Below are 20,185 nucleotides of genomic sequence, written 5' to 3'. Positions count from 1 at the left end.
CATAAAATAGTTATAAGAGGTAGTTTTATTTGTCAATAATATAAGAATAGATTCAAAAAACAGTTTACCAATGTGGGAAAAACTCGAAAATATTTTCCAACAGAACCCTCTAAACAAGTGGAAAAACCTTGTATGCATCTTGCACAAAAGTAATAGAGTTATGTAAGTACAGACCCTTTTATGAAAAACTGAAATGCTACTCGATATGATGACTACTTACCAATATGAGTTCAGACTGAATACATTACTAATCCTAGGCACCCGTTCTATTCTGTGTTTTAAAATGCAGTGGAAACTAACAGGATGCATTGACAAAAGGTGCCACAGCACACCAAATTGGTGAACAGAACTGAGAATCACACATCTGTGTTGTGTCCCATGAGCCAGTTATGCAATCGTGCAAGTTGGCCATCCTAATTGTTGTAAACTGAATCACTCTGATTGTCTCCTCTTACGGCTGTTTCCAAAGAGATGCCGCAATATGATCATATACAAAATATTGGGAACTCAGATTAGAAAAGGACTGTAACACTGAGATAAATTACTCACAATTAAACGCAACTACACAGGTGAGTCATTAAGTTTACTACCAATTGCGAATATGTGTCAACTATAAAAGAGGTCTGACAATCAGCACATTAATAAGTGAGTTTCTAAAGCAACGTGAGACAGCCAGCGGAGTTCAAGAGAGTCAATGCTCAAACTGCAAGTGCATTGGTCACAATAACAGCAAAATGATTTAACAAGGCAAGCGGAACAGCACCGTTGAGCATGACAGCATACGGCAAACAATGGAAAGAGGAACGATGGTTGCAAGCTGAAGCACATCGACAGGGATGGATGGACACTTAGCAGGGTAGTTGCTGAAAACCAGAGAACAACAGCCTAGAAAATTACCACGGAGTTGAATCAACAACTCTCTGACCCAATCTCAACAAAAAAACACGTCATGAGCTTCACAAAGCTGCTGTAGTATTTATGGTTGAGCTGCCATTTGGAAACCACTTGCACCCAGGGCCCATACACCAACAAACATAATGAATACAAAACTTGGACACATAGCAGTGGAAAAGCAATGTACTCTCAGAAGTCTTCTTTCATTCTTTCCTGCGTTTAGGCGGACAGCCAAAGATCCCTTCAACCCAGTGGTTTACTCAAAGTTGTACATCTCTTTGGAGAAAAGCATCTGCATAAGAGATACATGTAAATGTAAACACTATTTCATCATGATGCTCCCATATTCCGAAACAATAAAGCCATACTCGAGAGCGGAGTTGTGGATACCTGGATAACGTCAAACACATTCCTTGTCCTCCCCAGTCACCAGAACTAACACTAATGGACCTTTAAGGTAAGATCTGTAGAACAGAATGCATCAAAGATTTACATGTCCTTCATTCTTCAAAGACCTGAAGGCTTTCTGTCCTGAAGAACGTTCCAGGATCTTGCTACTAATAGCTCAGGATGTCTATGACCACATTCCAAGGACCAAAATTGTTCTAATGACCTTTATCCATTAGTTGCTTGACATTCATGTATTGTTTGTGTTTCCAGTATTTTATGCTAGAGCACAGACCTTCCTGGGACTTGAACCAGCAACCCTCAGGTTACAAGACTGTGTCCTCAGCTGCCACTAAATCACTTATATGAGTATGAGGCCACTTGTATGAAATCACAAGTTATTGCAAGGCATAAAAGGTGACCACACTGAGGAGGCACTTGGTGGCAAATATATTTATGTATTTCTGTAACCCAGTAGGGGGTGCGGTGGCGCAGTGGGTTGGACCGCAGTCCTACTCTCCGGTGGGTCTGGGGTTCGAGTCCCGCTTGGGGTGCCTTGTGACGGACTGGCGTCCCGTCCTGGGTGTGTCCCCTTCCCCCTCCGGCCTTACGCCCTGTGTTGCCGGGTAGGCTCCGGTTCCCCGTGACCCTGTACGGGACAAGCGGTTCTGAAAATGTGTGTGTGTGTGTAACCCAGTAGCTCTTTACCCTGACAGTTTGCGGCATGGGTGCCAAAATCAGATCCTGGCAAGATGCACTGTAAGTGGGTTTTCCAGCCCTGTTTACTTAATTGACGACCTCTGTGCTGTGAGAAAAGGCTAAATTAGTTTGTCTAGGGCAGTCATCGCAGGATGCTATCCTGGCACTTTGGAGACATGAGACCAGTTTAGGGAATATATTAAGTACACTTACCACTGCCTTGAACGTGACAGCAAAATCCCACACATATACATCATCTCATTTTTGTGACAGGTTTAACAAGCTGTTAGAAAAAAGGGGATTTAAATTTTGCCATAAATAGAGCAGTTAAACAGAGGCTAACTCAAAAACTGGACTGTTTGTGCTGCTGTACAGAGACGTTTTTATAGTCGGGGCCATAGTTCTCACAGCGAATGTCTGAGTGTATGTATGGGGTGTGGCACAGTCCTGTATTGAGAAGAATGATACGGTTGGGTAATATATCACCCTTACAATCCTGTGTATTTCCTCACTTTTTAATAATAACATTTCCAATGTTCCCAACACTGTTTTTCCAGGTAACAATGAACTTTTTCTACAGCAGTCTATTCAGAGCGCTCTGTCATACCATTATTAGCCCACTGGCTGGGAAGCTTTGACAACACACCTGTGAACAAGACAAATTCCCTTAATGAACTTCATATGTCTGATCCCACCGAGCTTCGCTGGGACTGCAGTACCATGAGGATGGGCAGGGAAGAGAACGTCAATTCCAATTTAAATCAGTGCTCAATTTCCACACCTAAACGTAGAGTAAGCCATTCCATGGCTGCTGTTCTTAGTTTTAGCCACACATAAAGGCCCAGCTGGTTGTCGAACTTGACTTGATCTTGGTTCCAAACCGTGGTCAGCTCAAGGTTAGTGCAAGAGCAGCTCGAAACAACCTATCAGCAGTCTTTCATTCAGTATGGCGGTGCTGGGATGAGGGGGATGAGAACAGCAAGGGCGTAGAATCATTCTGCAGGGATGCTGCATCATGCACCAGGCAGGGAATTCTCCACCTCACGGAAAGTACAAAGGGATCACAAGCAGCTGGGACCTGTGAGCTGCTATCCTGGGTGCTGTAGAACTACAGCTATCGCCTATCGCCGCACGTGTACGCATCTCGAGCGCGGGACGGACTCCACCGAAGCCACGCTGAAATGCCCCGCAGGTCGAGAAACCTTCACACGAATTCCCCGCAGCTTGTTCCGCTAGATGGAGTTTCAGGGTGTTGTTTGTTGCTTACTGCACCACTGCTATGGCACGCAGCCCGAGCTCCTTCATTACCTCTATGCTGTCAACGCTACAGGATGCTCTCAGCCCACACATTTCGCTCCACGCACCTTGTGTGCCTCGTCTGTCCTGAAGCGTGACAACAAACACCTCCCCTGCTATTGTGATAAGTAAGCAGCTGTAAAATCATCACTGCCGGTATGTTTATGAACTGCTGTGATTGCAATCGAAAACCAGGCAGCACATCTCTGTCAGTGCCCGCTTCCATATTTAGTTATTTGTCTAAAATGGGAAAACTCATTAACCTGCTTGTGTGTGTGAGTATGCGTGTGTTTTCATTATGTACACTATTCACAGGTCCATATCAATATCGTTTTCAGTCGAGATAAACCTATTTTGAATAAAATTACAAGGTCAATTACAAGGGCTTCATGATTGCTTAGTTATGCTTAACGCTGCTTCAGCGCAACAAAACTCAAACTGGAAATGATTTCAGACAAGATTTCATAACCTGTTTTTGTAAACCCTTAATGGAAATTCTGACTTAAGTAAGTGTTGAATTATATTTTGAGTGCATGTTTTAATTAGAATAGATTAGAACATCCCTAGATATTTTTATTAGTATTTAACTTTTATATGTGTTTCTGTATGTGTCCTAATATGTGACAATAGTGACACCGTGTGGCCGTCGGGCACACTGCAGGTGACGAACACCTACTTGGAGTCATTTGCCAAAATACTAAATAAATCCGTCAGACATCACTTCAACTTTTAAACAACTTTAAAGCATCAAAGCTTTATTCTGCTCCTTACCGGATTATGGATTAAAATACAATCTATTACAATACAATCGATTCGTTATTGTATCGAACTCCATGAGTGAAAATCCTAACTAATTCATATATTTAAATAAGTATTTGCAGAATTACTTCAGTCACAAAATACGTACTTTAATATAAAGATGACTAAAATCCCGATTTAATTGCTTTTTCTGTCAAACGAGGTTCGGCGTTTGCAGCTCGTGAGAATTCCGCTTTCCCGCGCTTCCCCCCCGTCACGTGCTAATTGGCGATTTAAAGTGAATGAAATGAAGGAACGCGCTACTAAAGAGCAGTTCGGAGGTCTGCGATGGGCACGCGCTCGCAGCTGTTTAGAGTTGGTGGCGATTAGGTAAATATGTGTAGGAATTTATATTACTTCTTGTATGTATACACGGGGTATAACATGTTTTCCTGTGTATCTTGAATGTGTCTTTTATATACTTTCTTCTGTTGTCCTAGTTCGCTGTAGGGCACAGCCATGAGCAGTGACGTTGGTAAGAAGAAGGGGAAGGTCCCTGGAGAGAAGAAAGCAGCCAAAAAGAGAACTAAGAGGAGGGAGACGTATGCTGTGTACATCTACAAGGTGCTCAAACAGGTGAGGTGAGGGTAGGTGAGGGTGGAGAATGTTCTGGCTGTGGTAACCTGCCTTCTCTGTGTTCACAGGTCCATCCTGACACGGGCATCTCCAGCAGGGCCATGAGCATCATGAATTCCTTTGTGAACGATGTGTTTGAGCGTATCGCCACTGAAGCGTCGCGCCTCACGCAGTACAACCGGCGCTCGACCATCACGAGCCGCGAGGTGCAGACAGCCGTGCGCCTGCTTCTGCCCGGGGAGTTGGCCAAGCACGCCGTGTCCGAGGGCACTAAGGCCGTCACCAAGTATACGAGCTCCAAGTGAGGCACCGCTGGTGCCTGAACCCTCCGCATTCTCCTGTTTCTGTTGAATTAAACTTGCGTTGTGTGAAACTCGAGTTCTGCTTGACGTCTCCGCTTTGTAAACGCAAGTCTTTAGGGGCACTTAATATCAGTGCTTGTGTGGTGGCTCCAGTTGTCCATTTCATACGCCAGTTCCACATGGTGCCCGCTCTGCAGGCGTTTGGTTGGGGGACTTCAGGGTGGGTCAGGTCAACTGTTGCCCCTGTACCGTTAATTGTGGTCTTGCACACCTTTGTGTCTCTTTAACCATGTATTTACATCTACTTTTCTTCATTTAGCCAAGTTTTCTCCAAAGTGTCTTTTATATGAGATGTACCTCAATCTGTGCATTGTCAGAAAAAGAGGCAGATGTGTGATTCTGAAGTGCATTTACTTACTTTCCACCATATGACCCAATGTAGCTGCGTGAAGGTTTATTGGACTATTGACAATTCCTAATTGCATTTCAAATGTTTTGTATAAACACATGGAGTAGCTGTGTGGTGGTTTATCTGTTGCTCAACAGCTATGATCTCAAAGTGTTGGAGCATGAATATTTACACATTACATGAACTTAAATCATGAGAAGTGAATCTGGAAGAGGTTCTATGACCTGTTGTCCTCCTCCAAGGTGATGTAGGATGTCACACACATTCCTTGTAATGACCTATTCCTGTAGAGAGCTTGTTCTTCTCACTGATATGTCTTGATCAAGGTTCCTACAGGAGCTGTGGGTTCAAACCAGGACCTTCATCCTGTGAAATGACAGCTGTGTTACTTGTTGCTGTAATTCAACATCTCCTCTGAGCTAGTGGCTAAGTGGTGGTTTGTTTTAAAAAAAAAAAAAAAAAAAAACTCATCCAAGTGGTGGTGAAATGTTTTCAAGAAAATTCATGCAAGTCCAGTTGCCTTTGTTATTTCAGCTTTGGTTTTTAGGTGGAGGTAGGAAATGCCCTTTCCATCCTTCTCATTGTCACCAAGCTATGTTCAACACCCTGATGTCATCTTGTTGACCATAGACCTGCAATGTTGACATTTTGTCTGAGCTCTCGCCCAGCACTCGCTGCCCAATGGTGGGATGTAGTTGTGAGCTCATTGCAGGTCCCTCACAATCAGTGGGGATGGAGTTGTGTGTATGCATGTGGTGGAGATTTGTATTAGTCTGCAGAGAGGCGATAAATGCACCATTTGACAGATGCCTCTAAAATACCAGACTTAGAACTTTAGGAAGCATATTAGTCTTTGTAGGCCCTGAGCTATGTTTATAACTATATTTTCCACAGATTCTTTGTCTTTCTGGATTTTCAACAAATTGGGGTATTTCTGTTCCAAGAAAACAAGACCTACAGGTGTATATGACAAGTACAAGTACTCCTTGTGGAGGTTTTAAAAAAAAAAAAAAATCATTTATACAGCTGGCCGTTTAAAAATGGTTCAGTTTGAGTTTTGCTTCTCGTGTTTGCGCCCAGCGCCATTAAGTCACAAGTTCATTTGCTGCGTTTTTGTACGACCGTTGCGCTTCAATTTCAAGTGTAAGCATTTTGGCGGGGGTTTGTGCTGTGTGCCACAGTAAGAAACACAAAGTGATGACACTGCCTTTTATTTTTATTCATTTAGTGACACTTTTCTTCCAAGCAAATTAATGTTAGGTTACCTGCAATTATTTACACAGCTGGGTGGTTTTACAGGAGGTATTCAGGATCAGTACCTCACTCAGGGATGCTATAGTAGGAGGGGGGATTCAAACCTGCACTGTTGCATTCCAAAGGCACAAACTTAAACCATTATACTACCAGCTGCCACTGCTTTGGTTAGTTAGGCAGTGATGCATTTCCAGTAATGCGGGCAAAAGGCTTTTCTTACACTGCCATCAATAGAAGTGATTTAAGTATCGCAGGTGTGGAGGACTGATGCTGCTTTGTCATGTACAAGAAAGACTGTTGATTTTAATGAGTGTGAATGTGTCCTCTGTTCTGGGATAGTCTATGTACTAAAGCCATTTTTACTACAGATTTGTGCATTTCCCCTTTCTAAATTTTACAAGACTTTCATTGCAACCATAAAACAGCAACATTACACCATAAACATAAATAATTTGAAAATATGCCTGCAGCGTGGCAAAAGGCCGCTAGATGGGGATATTGTTCAAGTTGTATTTCTGTATGAGTGAATATAGTTCAGTATCAAACCTGGGACATCCTGTATTAGAAAATGATAAAATATTGCAAACTGTCCATGAGTAAATGCCATGTAATAGAGGCAGTAGAGGAAGTCATATCATGAAGTGGTCTGCGCTGGGAAATAGGGCAGATAGTAATGGAATGACCAAACTGACTGAATGGCTTCATGAGCCTCCTGTGTAAAGTCAGCTGCTCAGGACCAGTGGGCCAGATGGCCTTGGACACCAGCAGATTGCTTTCTCCTGCCCCAGTTCTAGGGAGCTCTGTTCTCTCTCCTGTGCTGCCGTCTGATTCTTTCGCCATCTGTTCAAAATCGCATTCTTAACTGGTACCATACCCACCTGTGACTGGTCACAAATACACTTTGCTGTTTCTAATTGCTGCTGACATGACTCCTTGTGCTCCTTACACTCGATAGATCTCACGTTAAGCATTCAGAAGCAATTCTGTTGAAGTGATTTCTGTATTTATTGTTAAGTGTTGCTTTTAATCAAAGCTACTTGCAATTTTTCACACTTGCAAAGCTACAAATTTCTCTGGAGCAGTTTAGGTTAAGTACAGTGGTCAGGAGCACCACAGAAGGACTCCTCAAGTTTCAGACCTGTATCCTGTCATGACTACATCACACGTAGCTCATTTGGTCACCGGGCTAAATGATCCTTGCAAAGAGCTCATATCTGCTGTTTATTCCCAGCCAGGCAGCAGAACATCTGCACATTTTGTAGATAAACCTGCACCCATTTTTTAAGGAGAGAACCTACAAAATAAAAATGTGATATTTATAAACCGCTGAGTCTGAACTTCTCACAGTGCATAAAACAGGGTGAAGAAACACTCCCAGTGACAACAACAAATGTTTTTGGAACCCTTGGGATTTTTAAGGAAACATATGCATAATGCAGTCAAACAGCAAATTTCTACTACCCTCCTTGACTTTTTTTCTCTTTTCTCTATGACCAATTTTCATTTAAATGCTTCAGCTAATGATATATAGTGATACATCCTCAAATTTACTTATAAATGTAACAATTGTAAATCATACCATCAACTGCATAACTTTAGAAGGATCATAAAACTGCTCTGTATTACTGGGAATTACAGAAAACTGCACAAATAATTGCACATAAAAATATGTTCCAATTCTTACCTTCTTAACAGTGTCAGAGGTTTTCATTTGGTAAGGAACTGCAAAGAGTATGGAAAGACCAATATCAGTGACAATAAAATACTACAGCAAAACTTGAATGCACCAACTGATGGAACGGGTAATTCTGCAGATGTGAAAGCAGTGGGTTGTTGGTTAGGGTTAAGGTTAACCCTAACCAACTGAGACCTTGTTGACCCCTGTGATCAGCGACTACTTGGGAAACCCCAAACAGAGAGAATGTGACATATCAGACAGTGATGGCAACTACACTGCTTCTGTAATAACAGATCTATAATTTTATCATGCTTCGTTCATGCACTGTTTCAATAAACAATGAAAAACTGAACTTTCATAAAAATTGGGGCAGATAATAGTGTAGTGGTTTAGCGCTACTGCCTTTGGACCCATAGTTTTGAACCCCACTTCCAGCTGTAGTATCCTTGAGCAAAGTACTTACTCTAACATTGCGCCAGTAAAATTACCCAACTGTACAAATGATTAAATAATTGTAAGTCGCCTTGGAGAAAAGCATCCGCTAAATGAATAAATGTAAATGGTGTGAGCTCATTTCCGGTCGATATTAATAGGCCAACGTTACATGTATTTTCATGTCGGCAGATCAAAGCAGCCCTAATGTTGCCCATATTATCGATTTGATGAATCACAATTATGTATATTTCATTTCTGTTTGTTTAGCCCTGAATAACAGAGGAAGTGTTGTGCAGCACAACATGTCCTGATTAGCACCAGATCTACACAGAATTTAATCTCGTCATAAAAAGGCCTTTCTTTGCATAGACCCTGATTACCACATAATGCAGCTAACGAGTGGTAATGATCAAATTCAAGTAAAGATAACTAAAAGGAACTGATTGCCATTTTTCTAATTAGTCTAATGATTTTTTTTTTCCTTTTTTCTTTTTTTTTGTGTGACTTATTGTATTATGAGTTTACATCTAATCCCTTTATATGCCATCAGACCAGAAAGTCAAACATCTTTTTGTTAATGTGATATTTGGTCGTGGACCCCCCTTTGGCAACTTTAATGATGCTCTTATCTTTTGTCATTATTATTTGTGTGTGTGTGTGTGTGTGTGTGTGTGTGTTCAGATACTGTGCTAATGATACAGTGTGTATAGATATATTACCAGGGGTATGATGAAACCATTAATGATGGTGTTTTAAAAATTATCATGTCGAACGTTCTCGTGCCCGTCCGTCTCGCCCCACGCCCCCCCAACCCCACCCCCAACCCCCCCAGCAGCGGTTGTTGTCTCTCTCTTTCTGAAAGAGTGTTACAAACCCATTATGGATGGATACATTAGTGAGCGATGCTCGCCTTGTTTTGGTCTGAAAGAGCATCATTAGAAAATGTTCCACTTGGCGGGGAAGCGCGTATTAAATGCACTCACGATGAAATGAGGTCGTGATAGATTGTTAAAGTTATAGAAAGCTATTAGGTTGAAATATGAACCTCTCAATTGTCATAATGAAGCGGCGGGCTATTTGCGGCGGCGATCGGAGCGTCGGGAGACAATTGGAATCCGTAATGACAGACTGGATGCATTACAGGAGGAGGGCTTAGGGCCTTAAGGTAGGGGGAAGTCATATGTGCCAAGTGTGCTCCACAGCTTCCATTAACCCACAGTTCAGCAACCAGCAAGTCCTCCTTCCAGAGGCCGCGTGCGCAGGGACAGTGCTAGAGGCCCCGAGACGAGGAGCTCCGGGTCTTAGAGAGCTTTTGTGGGAATTTGCGCTCAGAGGTGGGAAGAACGCAGGGCTCGGGGGTGCGCTTCGCTGCGGGGAACCTCCTTGAGGTGCGAACCCACGGAAAGTGGCGACTCATTCGGTGACCCGCAGGAAACCTGAAGGTGCGAAGGTGTGACATCACTTGTCGGGGCAACGGCTCCCAAAACAAACAGCTCGGAGAAGTTTCACTGAAATGGGATCCAAACTTTACCCTGGTACCATACACATGTTCCTATGTTCTATCAGCTGGCCCAGACAAGGAGAGCAGCTCATTTCGTGCACCATACAGGAGGTAAACTCAACAGGAGACCCCAGAGCGGGGTCAACAGGATGGCGAAAAGTGCGTATTATAGTGAAACAACAGGAAACAGGGTTATTCTTTCACATAAGAAATGGTGGAAAATTAAATATTGTTAATGTGGACCGGACGTTGCTAATTTGCCCTGGCCTGCTGTTATCAATATCAATATAGTTATTGATGTTGTTATCAAGGGGGATGCGGTGGCGCAGTGGGTTGGACTGGGTCCTGCTCTCTGGTGGGTCTGGGGTTTGAGTCCCGCTTGGGATGCCTTGCGACGACCTGGCGCCCCGTCCTGGATGTGTCCCCTCCCCCTCCGGCCTTACGCCCTGTGTTGCTGGGTTAGGCTCTGGCTCCCGGCGACCCCGTATGGGACAAGCGGTTCGGACAATGTGTGTGTGTGTGTGTGTGTGTGTCGTTATCAACAGATACCTAAAAACTACAAATATTTAGAAGCAAAATGTAAATGGTATTTTTACACACGTGATTTATTTTATATTTAGGATGCTATTCGTACATTAAAAGTGAATTAAACGCAGCCACAGCAGGGGCCAACAGAGGGGCTCCTCAGTGCTGTAGTAAACACATACTGCACTGTACTGTAATACACATTATCACATTAATGTTTAAAAAAAGCACAAAAATACTTTTGGTAACTTTTTAAGTTAAAATGTATCCCTCTGAGGGTTTAGCGATAGATCTGTGGGGTGAAAGTGTGTTATAGGGAGGTGTGGTGCAGCAGCGACCATCCGTACCATGAACACACTCGTATTTGTGTTTTAATTAGACCATAACGGTAATTTCGTCTTTCCCATTGGAAACAAATATCAACAAGTATCACGGAACATCGTCTTCGGCAAGTTCTGAAAAACGGTTTGCGACAGAGCCGAAAACAGAATCGCTGGATGAACCATGACTGACACCTATTTTAAGAGCGGCGCGGTCCGTCGCTTGACTCCAGCACAGAGAGATTACACCCATTGTTACAGGGAATTTCGGGAAACGAGCTGCCTGAACAACGGTACCGAGCGAATGCTCTGGGACAACATGTCACGGTTCCCATCATCCCGTTTGCGAGACTGATCATGTCTGAGCACGTAACACAGCAGCGGCCATGCCGGAAGTGTCACCGACAAACTAAATCAGTGCAGAAAACAAGTGAGTGCAGGTGAGCACTGTTACACCGATTAAAGTGAAATCAGAGAAAGAAACCCTGAGAACGACGTGATAGTTGTTAAAATTCCGAAGAAAAATGTAACTGTAAAATTCATGTATAATTAATGCTGAGAAATGGTATAGGAGGGAAACAGAACACAATGAAATAAGTTAAAATTAATCAAAAGACATTAATTGGGTGAAGGACAGAATTTGGTTATTCCTCCAGTATGTCACCTTTATGACAGGGTATATATCTTTTTATTTCATTTTCAATTTCAACATTTGAGAACAACACAGTAAACGTGTAAAAGATCAAATTAAAATAGTATTTCCCATTAATGCGTAAAATACATAACCAATTTTGAGTGAAAAACTGTCCATTTTCCTTTTCTCATTTTACACTTTAAACTGTGCATTTAAACAGCAAGTTTAATTATTTTCCAAATTTATTTGTAAATTACATTATTTAACAACTATTAGTATTATTCCACTTCTTTTGGATATCACAAATTCTCAGTTGGTATTAAAACTAAACCTGTTCGAGAGTCTTCTTGAGAGAACATATAGCTGAAGGTCTTGGGATGGGGATCAATTATTATTATTATTATTATTATTATTATTATTATTATTATTATTATTATCATGTAAAGACAATCTGTTAATTAGTATGTGTTAATCAATACATCTTGTATTAATAATGTATCTTGAATGTATGAATGTCAGTGATTAGTGCACACAGAGAACTTCAGTCAGAAGCAGGAGGTCCATAATCAGCAGGAACTAATTGCCTAATTGCACAAATTACAAACAGCGGACTGCTGTCCAGCAAATGACTGCACTCCCCCTGGTGGCGGGGGGCGAACACGACAGGCGGGGGTAGCTGTGGGGGAGGGGGTTGTCCAGAGGGCTGGCAGGGGGGCAGGAAGTACAGCTGCCCCCCCCCACATCCTCTCCCCCACCCCTGCCAGGCTGCTTTTTGTTTGTCGCCAAAACTCCTGGTGCCTCCGAAAAATTGAATGCCCACCATTTGAGAGATGATTTTTTTTTTTTCTGAAGCCACTGCCTTTCTCCCCCCATTAGTAAGTGTTTAGTTCAGCGTTTTAAATAATTGCGTTACCAGGAATGATATTTAAAATACATTTGGGAGTCAATGAGGCGGGAAAGTGCCTACATGTTCTGCTGATGACACCCGGGCCATTTAGAAGACATCAAAGTAGAGAGGAGGTAGCCCAGATGCATATTATAAACTCATTATAGATATCATTTAAAAGGATGCACATCGGCAGCAAATACAATATCACCCGTCTCTCTCTGGTAATGTGTGTTTGCAAAGTCGGAACTCTTAGATGCCTTCAGTTAATGTGACATCTATTATCGAAGTGTAAAATCGAATAGATTGCATTGATTTCCATCGTTAAGGTATGTCTGGGACGTCTTGAGCTCGTGTTTCCAAATGGAAATGAGCAAAGGAAGGGTAATATCTTTAAAGAAATAACATCAACAGCGCCGCACTTCAGCAGAAATCCTCCGTTTTGGACATTAAAATATGTTTTAGGCCTGTCTGCTTTTTATCTGATTGGTAGACGAGGTGCAGTCAGTATAGATAATTTATCTGAAACGCCTGTACTGTAGCATGTAGGGTGCTTTTTTGCTGAATAAATATAATGGTCCATTGATGATCCACGCTATATGTTCTTACTCCATAGGTTCTTCAGTTTTTTGCATTAGAAAAAGATGTCATTTTGGAGTCTTCTTAATTCCACATATTATATCAGGATTCACAAATATACTGTATGAACCCCTCATGTTGGTATGTGACCACTAATGGTATGAAACTATAAACATGAGCTTGTTGTGTAGTGGGTACTTATTATTATTATTATTACATGTGCATTTTAAACTACATACACAGACAGCGCATGTAAGTTTCAAAGGACGGTAACGATAATTTTCCTCTTGACGATGAGTCCCCTTTTCTCTGCCACATTTACATTATCATTACTCCTGAAACCACCTTTCGAATGTATACGGCTTTATAAAGCGGTCTGCTTGCGTGTTGGACATTTTCCTCACAACTGGAATAAAGTTACATTTATACAAAACTTATTATGGTTTATTTTGAGAAAACGTACATAGTTTGAAATAACCGCAATTTCGCTAACGGCACTAAAGCACTGAGGTTCTTACGGCCTTATGGAAAGATGCCGGTGCTTCAGCGGTGCTGAGACACGATTTATACGATAACTTAATAGTTTCTACTGAAGATATGAATAATGCTCCGGTAGGAGAGTACAGACAGTGATAAAAAAGAGGCAACTTGCATAAATATTGACAATAGCTTGTAACAAAGGCTTCACGTCTGTTCCTGCGAACGGACAAAACTCTGATCTGCGGTACAAATGTCACACTTGTCAATGTTATTTTATAAAAGTCAGAGTAAAGTCCTCTGACATTTCCATTGTCTACGGTGAAATGCCAAACATGCCGACCGCGCTAAGGATGCCATCTCTGTTACGAGTTCGTCCGGAAGGGATGTTGCTTGAAAGTTTAGATCGACCACGTTTCAATCCGGTGGCCATTGCGATCACAGATGGGATATGAAATATACCTTACGATATGAACGCATTTCAATTTTTCTGACTCTCAGAGTCCTGTACAGTTGAGTGTAAGTCAAAATGTGTTGCGAGGAATTTTTTGCAATTCCACGCCTGACCGTCTGTGCTGGCGGGCGGTGCCCCGGGTCCTCAGCCTCCCGGGCCTCGCTCGTCGGCGCTATGAAATTGTGCACCGGCTGCGGCGTTGAGCTCGACACCGTGTGGCGCGTCTCGGTCAGCTACAGAGATTTTACACTATTACCGAAGCGCTGAAAACCAGCTCTCGCGGTTCCGCCGGCACACGCGGGTCAGCGTGTCTGAGGAGCGCGCGAGACGAGGTTTGCTGCCCCCCGCGGCTGCGCGATCCATCTTGCGGGCCCGCGACTCGGGCTCTCGCCAAACTCTGCCAGTGCGAGGAGGGGCTCCTGTGCCTAATGGCTTGTGGAGCGTCTCCTCCGTGTACTCAAAGCGCAGCGAGGCCACGAATGCGACCCTCTCACCGTTCGCCGCTGCCCCGGAGTATTTGCCCTCATCGCTCCACCTGCGAAGCGTCACTCGCAACACGGGAGACTCGCCCTGACGGGGTGATTTGCTCCAGGCTACGACTCTATATAAGATGCCACGGAAGGAGGCCCGAACCAACAGTACCCACCCGAGTGTGCGTCTCCAAAACCGTCCACGGCACACGGCGCCGGTACACGATGACCACGGTCACTGAGTTACGAAGCAGGATATCATTTTTAACTTCTTACGCGACACGGTGGGAGCCGTGCCATGCAGCAGATGCGGGCATCGGCGGCCTTTAGGAGAAACAACTTCTATGTTTTTAGAAGTAGCGAGGCCCATAAAGCGGAGTGGAACATTTAGTGGGGTCCATTTTCTCCCCAGCCCCGGCAAATAATTGTTCATCAGTCAAATGTAGCATGTCTGTGGGATGCCCCGAACGCAGGCGTGAGAGCGGCGAGCTGCGCTGTCCTGCCACCGACGGAACGTCGCCCGTGGGGCTCCGGGGGGGCCGTGGGGGGGAACAGCGGTGGAGCCGCATTCGCCCTAATGTCCGTTAATGTAGCTGCGCTCTGTTAATGTGCAGCACGGAGGAGGTGGTGCTAGCGGATGGGGTGGGGGGTGGGGGCTGGGGGTTGGGGCTGGTTTGTCCCCCTTTCTCTGCGATCGCTCACCATCGCGGGAAGGAGCTGCCCGCCTGGAAAGGGCTACCGCTCCCGTTTTCCCATCAGTCTCAGAGGAGCACCTATTGCACCGTGTACAAGTCACACGTGACCCTTTAAAGCAGCTTTGCTGGTTATTAATCCATCACTGCACTATTAAAGGTGACTAATCTATTTAAGATTGTGCTGAACTGAACACATAAGTGAACAATATATAATGTACAAAAGATAAAACAGCCACATCTGGAACATTAAAAGTTGCATTGATTGCAGGATGAATAAATTCAATAACGTGCTACTCACAAATAAATCTCAGCAACATCAGTCATGTATAATGTATAATATGGAATTACTAAATGACAATAAACAGTATTACCGCCATGTCTCCAATTTCTGCCTGATATGCTGAATTTTTCATCGCTTTCATTCAGTTATATGACACTGCTATGGGTCATCTTAATAAAATCTTAAAAAATAAAACTACAGATTGTAAAATGACAGCAAACTGTGTTAATGTGAGATTCAAATCAGAGCTATTGAATGAAGTGACAAATTAGTGTCATTAAAAGACGCAGAGGAGCTACTGTAAAGATATAGTGGTTGGTGTATTAAAGAGATGGACTCATAACCTGGAGGTCCCTGGCCCCGGGGTCAGGAGGAGCCCTCCTGCGTTGGTCCTGAAAGCGAACAAGCCACATCAACTGATCAAACTGTTGGCCACTTTGGATAAAACCATCTGATCACCAACAAAATAATTATCATGTGAGACAATACTGGAGCAGGCCACAGTACGGGAGTTCAAAACCGTCCAGGCACCAAAAATGCAAAAGAGCAGAAGAAACTACCAGCTTCAGCAAACAAAGAGAAGCTTCTAGTGTTTCTGATCACCTAGGACTGTCCCTTAACAATAAAAGTCAAAGCAGGATCACTTTTCCGAAAAGCGAACAGTGTGTGGTTTTTACGTCAAGCCAGTTATACTCATTTGCCCGTTTATATACCGGGGTAATTTTTACTCTATCAATTCAGGGTAAATGCCTTAGTCAAGGGAATGGAAGCGAGGATAGGGGTTTGAACCAGGCTCTTTGAGTGCGAAAGCTACAGCTCTAACCAGCTGTGCAATCTAGTCTTTGTGAAGCCTTCCCCTGTACCGCACACTGGCTATTTTACCACGCCCTCGGCCTGCTGTTCGGAGCTCCGGAGGGAGCAACACAGGCTCATTGCAGAGTTTCGGCACAGCGCCCCCTGCACTTCGGGGTCAGCGTCCCTCGGGCTGCACTCACCCTCCATCGCATCCCACCCAAAGACCTCAAGGGGTCGAGCTTTCAAAGCCCGTTTCTGACCAGCAGGATCTCCAGCGAAGCCCTTACTGGGCAACGGGCTTCGCTTGAAAATGACGGAAAGGATCGGGGTTAGACGTGTTCCAAATGGGCAAATATTTCTGCCTCTGAAATCTTTGAAGCGCGGTTATACTGGTGCATTAGTCACATTCCTTGCGGTAAATACATTCTGTGGAGACCGCAGGCACACGGAGAGAGGTGTACTTTACATGTACACAAGAGCACACATGGCTACTATGGTTTTACAATGATAGAAGAGAGCGCTCTGCACCGGACAGGAGCGCAGCTGAGGGAAGCGGAGTGTACCCGCTCTATAAATAGTCTGTCACGAGCGACGGGGCCACCGGGGTTCGACGGGGGCCGACTAGGGGCCGACTGGGGGCGGGGGTGATGATATCGGGTGTCAAAACAGCCTGTCGGTACCGCCAGGCGAGAGCGAGCGCAGCGCTTTGTTTCACTCACTCACGCGGTGGAAGTGGACGCAACATGTCCTTCGCCTTCAGCCCCTCGGCGCTGCGCTCCCTGCGGGCCGATGAGATGCTGCTGGAGCAACACAGGCGCCAGAAGCTGCTGGCTGCACCGCGGCTCACCGGCTACCTGCCGAAGAGGGAGGCCTGGGACAAGGGTCCGACGCGGGCGGCCTCGGCCCCCAGCGGCCCGCCCCTCGTGTGCCGCGACCTTGTGGTCCACAACGCCCTCTTCACAGGGGACCTGGAGGCTGTGAAGCGGCTGTTCCCCAAGGGGGCGCCGGTGAACCTGGTGGTGGAGTCGCGAGGCGGAGACATGCGCTGGATTTGCAGAAACCAGGGTAAGGAATGAGGGTGACCCCTCCAGCAGGCGGGACCCCTGCCCCATGAGGGGGCCGTCAGCTGTCGTGACCGTGCACGGGGCTTGCGGGGCACAAGATGCTTGTGCCATCGACACGCGATGGGAAGTACAGCGCATTGCAAAACTTGTCCGTTTGTGCTGTTAACCATCCAAAGTGACACATTCATAAAAAAATGACAGAATATGTGACACTTCATACCGCAGCCTCATTATCATTATATGATGAGATGCCACCCGCTTGACTGTGAGCTTTGACTGTAGTACCCATAGCGATCTATCTGACCATGGGCACCTGCTGCTGCACGTTTAAAAACAAACTGCACCCGAAATGTTCAGCTGTGTGAATGGATGAAGCGCACATCTGTTGGAAGACGGCCTGAAATGTACAGGAGTAACACGCAGCGCATAACAGTCACATTATTCCCAAAATATTCAGGAGGGGGATACCTTCCGGCTCTAGATCTCGTTTAAATACAATAACCAAACAAAATCGAATTCAATAATCTGCAAAAACCTTTGTTGAAAATATACAAACTTTATTTAACATTACTCTGTGTACATTGTTTCACTAAATGTTATTATGCTGGAGATTAATCTTTAAGATGTAGTCATAAATTACCATAGGATGCTTAAAGAGGACAAAAGTACAGTGGTCTCCAGATCTGGCCAAGTGACAATATTGTACCTCTAGCGTGTCAGTTTGTCGGTTTGGCCAAGGTTAACGGTTTCTCCTTCATGAGCTTAAGTCTTCAACAATCATCACTCTGGACACATTAAAAGGATCCGAAGTACAAGTTACTACGTTATTCCTCATTAATCTCAACGCTTGCAGAAAGCAAACGCTGCCGTGACGCCACCTACGCGGACATGAAGCAAAATCACCGATCGAGGCTGAAACAAATACACTACCTGTTAACGACAGCACTGCTGAATAAATTTACTTGTATTTATGAGGGAATTGTACTAAATCTGTGATTTTATAGCCGTCGTTTCATCACAACAGCTTCACTGGAACAGTTCTCACTTTCACTCCGATGGCTAACTTGATGGGATATATTTAGAGGACTGGATGGGACTCAAGAGGTTATTTATAGGAAATGGAGAGGATGTGGAGAGCCGATGGTGTCGTGCTCTTTGTTTACCGCCACTCGTGATGCCAGGCTGAGTCACGTGCGTTTGAGCTACAGACCTGCAGCTGTGCTGTGTCGGGTGTGTCAGCGTCTCCAGGGCTTCGGGGCGATGAACACAGGCTCACCCCGGATGCTGTTGTTCTCGTCTCCTCGGTTACGTCTGGCGCCTCAACGGAGGATCGCGCGACACATGCAGAACGTGTCACTCTTCGGCCACCGGCACCTGCGAGACGCATATTCCGCATTCAGCCATTCGTCCATTTACATCGCAGAGGAATAATTACAGCAACTGTGATGAGAACTGGCACGGATTTATTGAATCCGAACTCGGACGTGACATTTCGGCATTTGAATGAAAAAGAAAAGGGCAGCAAAACTTATATGATGATACAATTCAGATTTATTGTTTGATACTAGTCCAGGGGGTGCGGTGGTGCAGTGGGTTGGACCGCAGTCCTCCTCTCCGGTGGGTCTGGGGTTCAAGTCCCGCTTGGGGTGCCTTGCGATGGACTGGCGTCCCGTCCTGGGTGTGTCCCCTCCCCCTCTGGCCTTACGCCCTGTGTTGCCGGGTAGGCTCCGGTTCCCCGTGACCCTGTATGGGACAAGCGGTTCTGAAACTGTGTGTGTGTGTGTGTGTGTGTGTGTGTGTGTGTTTGATACTATCAGTAAAGATACCACCTAAATGCAACTGATTAAGAAGATTGTTAAGCATCAAACATTTTATTGCTGATACAGTGCAGTCATACAGCAGGACTGTGTCCATGTTACACCAAGAGCGATACTGAAGCTTCTGTGCGTTTTACTCATAAAAGAAACAAAATACATTCTTTGCAATATTATAAATATCAATTTGATTACTCTTCTGGAAAATTCATGGATATAATATATTGTAAAATCTGCCCAACACAGCAAATTAGGACATTTACTTGAAATGGGGCCTATATGGAAAATGATTTTCCAAAGAAAAGCATTTTGTGTGCGCAACATGGTAAATTCTGAGGCGCTCACAAAAGGTGCACGTGACAAATAAATCTGTGTGCAGACAGTTGTTGAACTGGGATCTGAACTTTATTGTGACTGCAGCCATTTTTGAGCTTTGTCGCTCCCAGACTAATGGTACCTGCCAGTCACGATCCAGTACCACTTGATTCGATCACTGCCGCACATTGAAGACAGCTACCTGAGGGTTATTAAATTATGCAAATCACAATCTCTCGAAGCAGGAAACGGTCGGCGTCATTAAATAAAGTGCAACTCCAGGGACGCTCATGAAAAGACTGGTCATGAGCTGGAAGTTTCGCACCAGCTTTCCTTTTCTTGCTCTGCTCAAGTCAATCCATCACTCGTGAAAAATGAACAGCCCTCAATTACATGATTGTATTAAAAGCCCGGCGTAATGAACCGTTCTGCTAAGACACACCTCATATTTCCTCCTCGGTGAGATTATGACTGATAATATCAACACGGGTCTTTGGCAATGTAAGCAGGCCTTTTCGGTGCTGTTGTGCAGATAAGCCTTTCGCAGCTGTAAGACAGGACGCCCCTGTCCCGGTGCCTGGACCTGCAGGCCTTTCCCAGCTCGACACGTATCATATAACATCGCGCCCCACTTAAATTAACCCACGA

At 44.6% G+C, this 20,185-nt stretch overlaps 1 protein-coding gene and 1 long non-coding RNA gene across 3 annotated transcripts in view; one reads left to right on the top strand and one right to left on the bottom strand.

Annotated features, from left to right (window-relative positions):
- The window catches only part of LOC114910981 (uncharacterized), a 32,921-nt gene that overhangs the window by 11,033 nt on the left and 1,703 nt on the right, over positions 1 to 20,185 (bottom strand). The window contains exons 2-3 of one of the 2 annotated variants that reach the window (XR_003797832.1): positions 18,619 to 18,782; positions 8,300 to 8,337 (exon numbers count right to left, since the gene is read on the bottom strand). This is a non-coding gene — a long non-coding RNA (uncharacterized LOC114910981). Of the gene's footprint in view, positions 1 to 8,299; positions 8,338 to 18,618; positions 19,013 to 20,185 lie in introns of those variants that run through there. The other variant, XR_003797831.1, reaches the window with a different exon arrangement.
- On the top strand, positions 4,314 to 5,351 carry h2bk1 (H2B.K variant histone 1). Its single transcript, XM_018757904.2, has 3 exons — positions 4,314 to 4,404; positions 4,515 to 4,650; positions 4,719 to 5,351. Exons 2-3 carry the CDS (start codon positions 4,534 to 4,536, stop codon positions 4,953 to 4,955), a joined length of 354 nt encoding a protein of 117 aa, XP_018613420.1. The 5' UTR covers positions 4,314 to 4,404; positions 4,515 to 4,533; the 3' UTR covers positions 4,956 to 5,351.

The sequence above is a fragment of the Scleropages formosus genome, chromosome 7 (genome assembly GCF_900964775.1).
Source record: "Scleropages formosus chromosome 7, fSclFor1.1, whole genome shotgun sequence".
Lineage (NCBI taxonomy): Eukaryota > Metazoa > Chordata > Actinopteri > Osteoglossiformes > Osteoglossidae > Scleropages > Scleropages formosus.
Note: the sequence above shows the minus strand (reverse complement) of the source record. Positions and strands in the feature narration are given on the sequence as shown.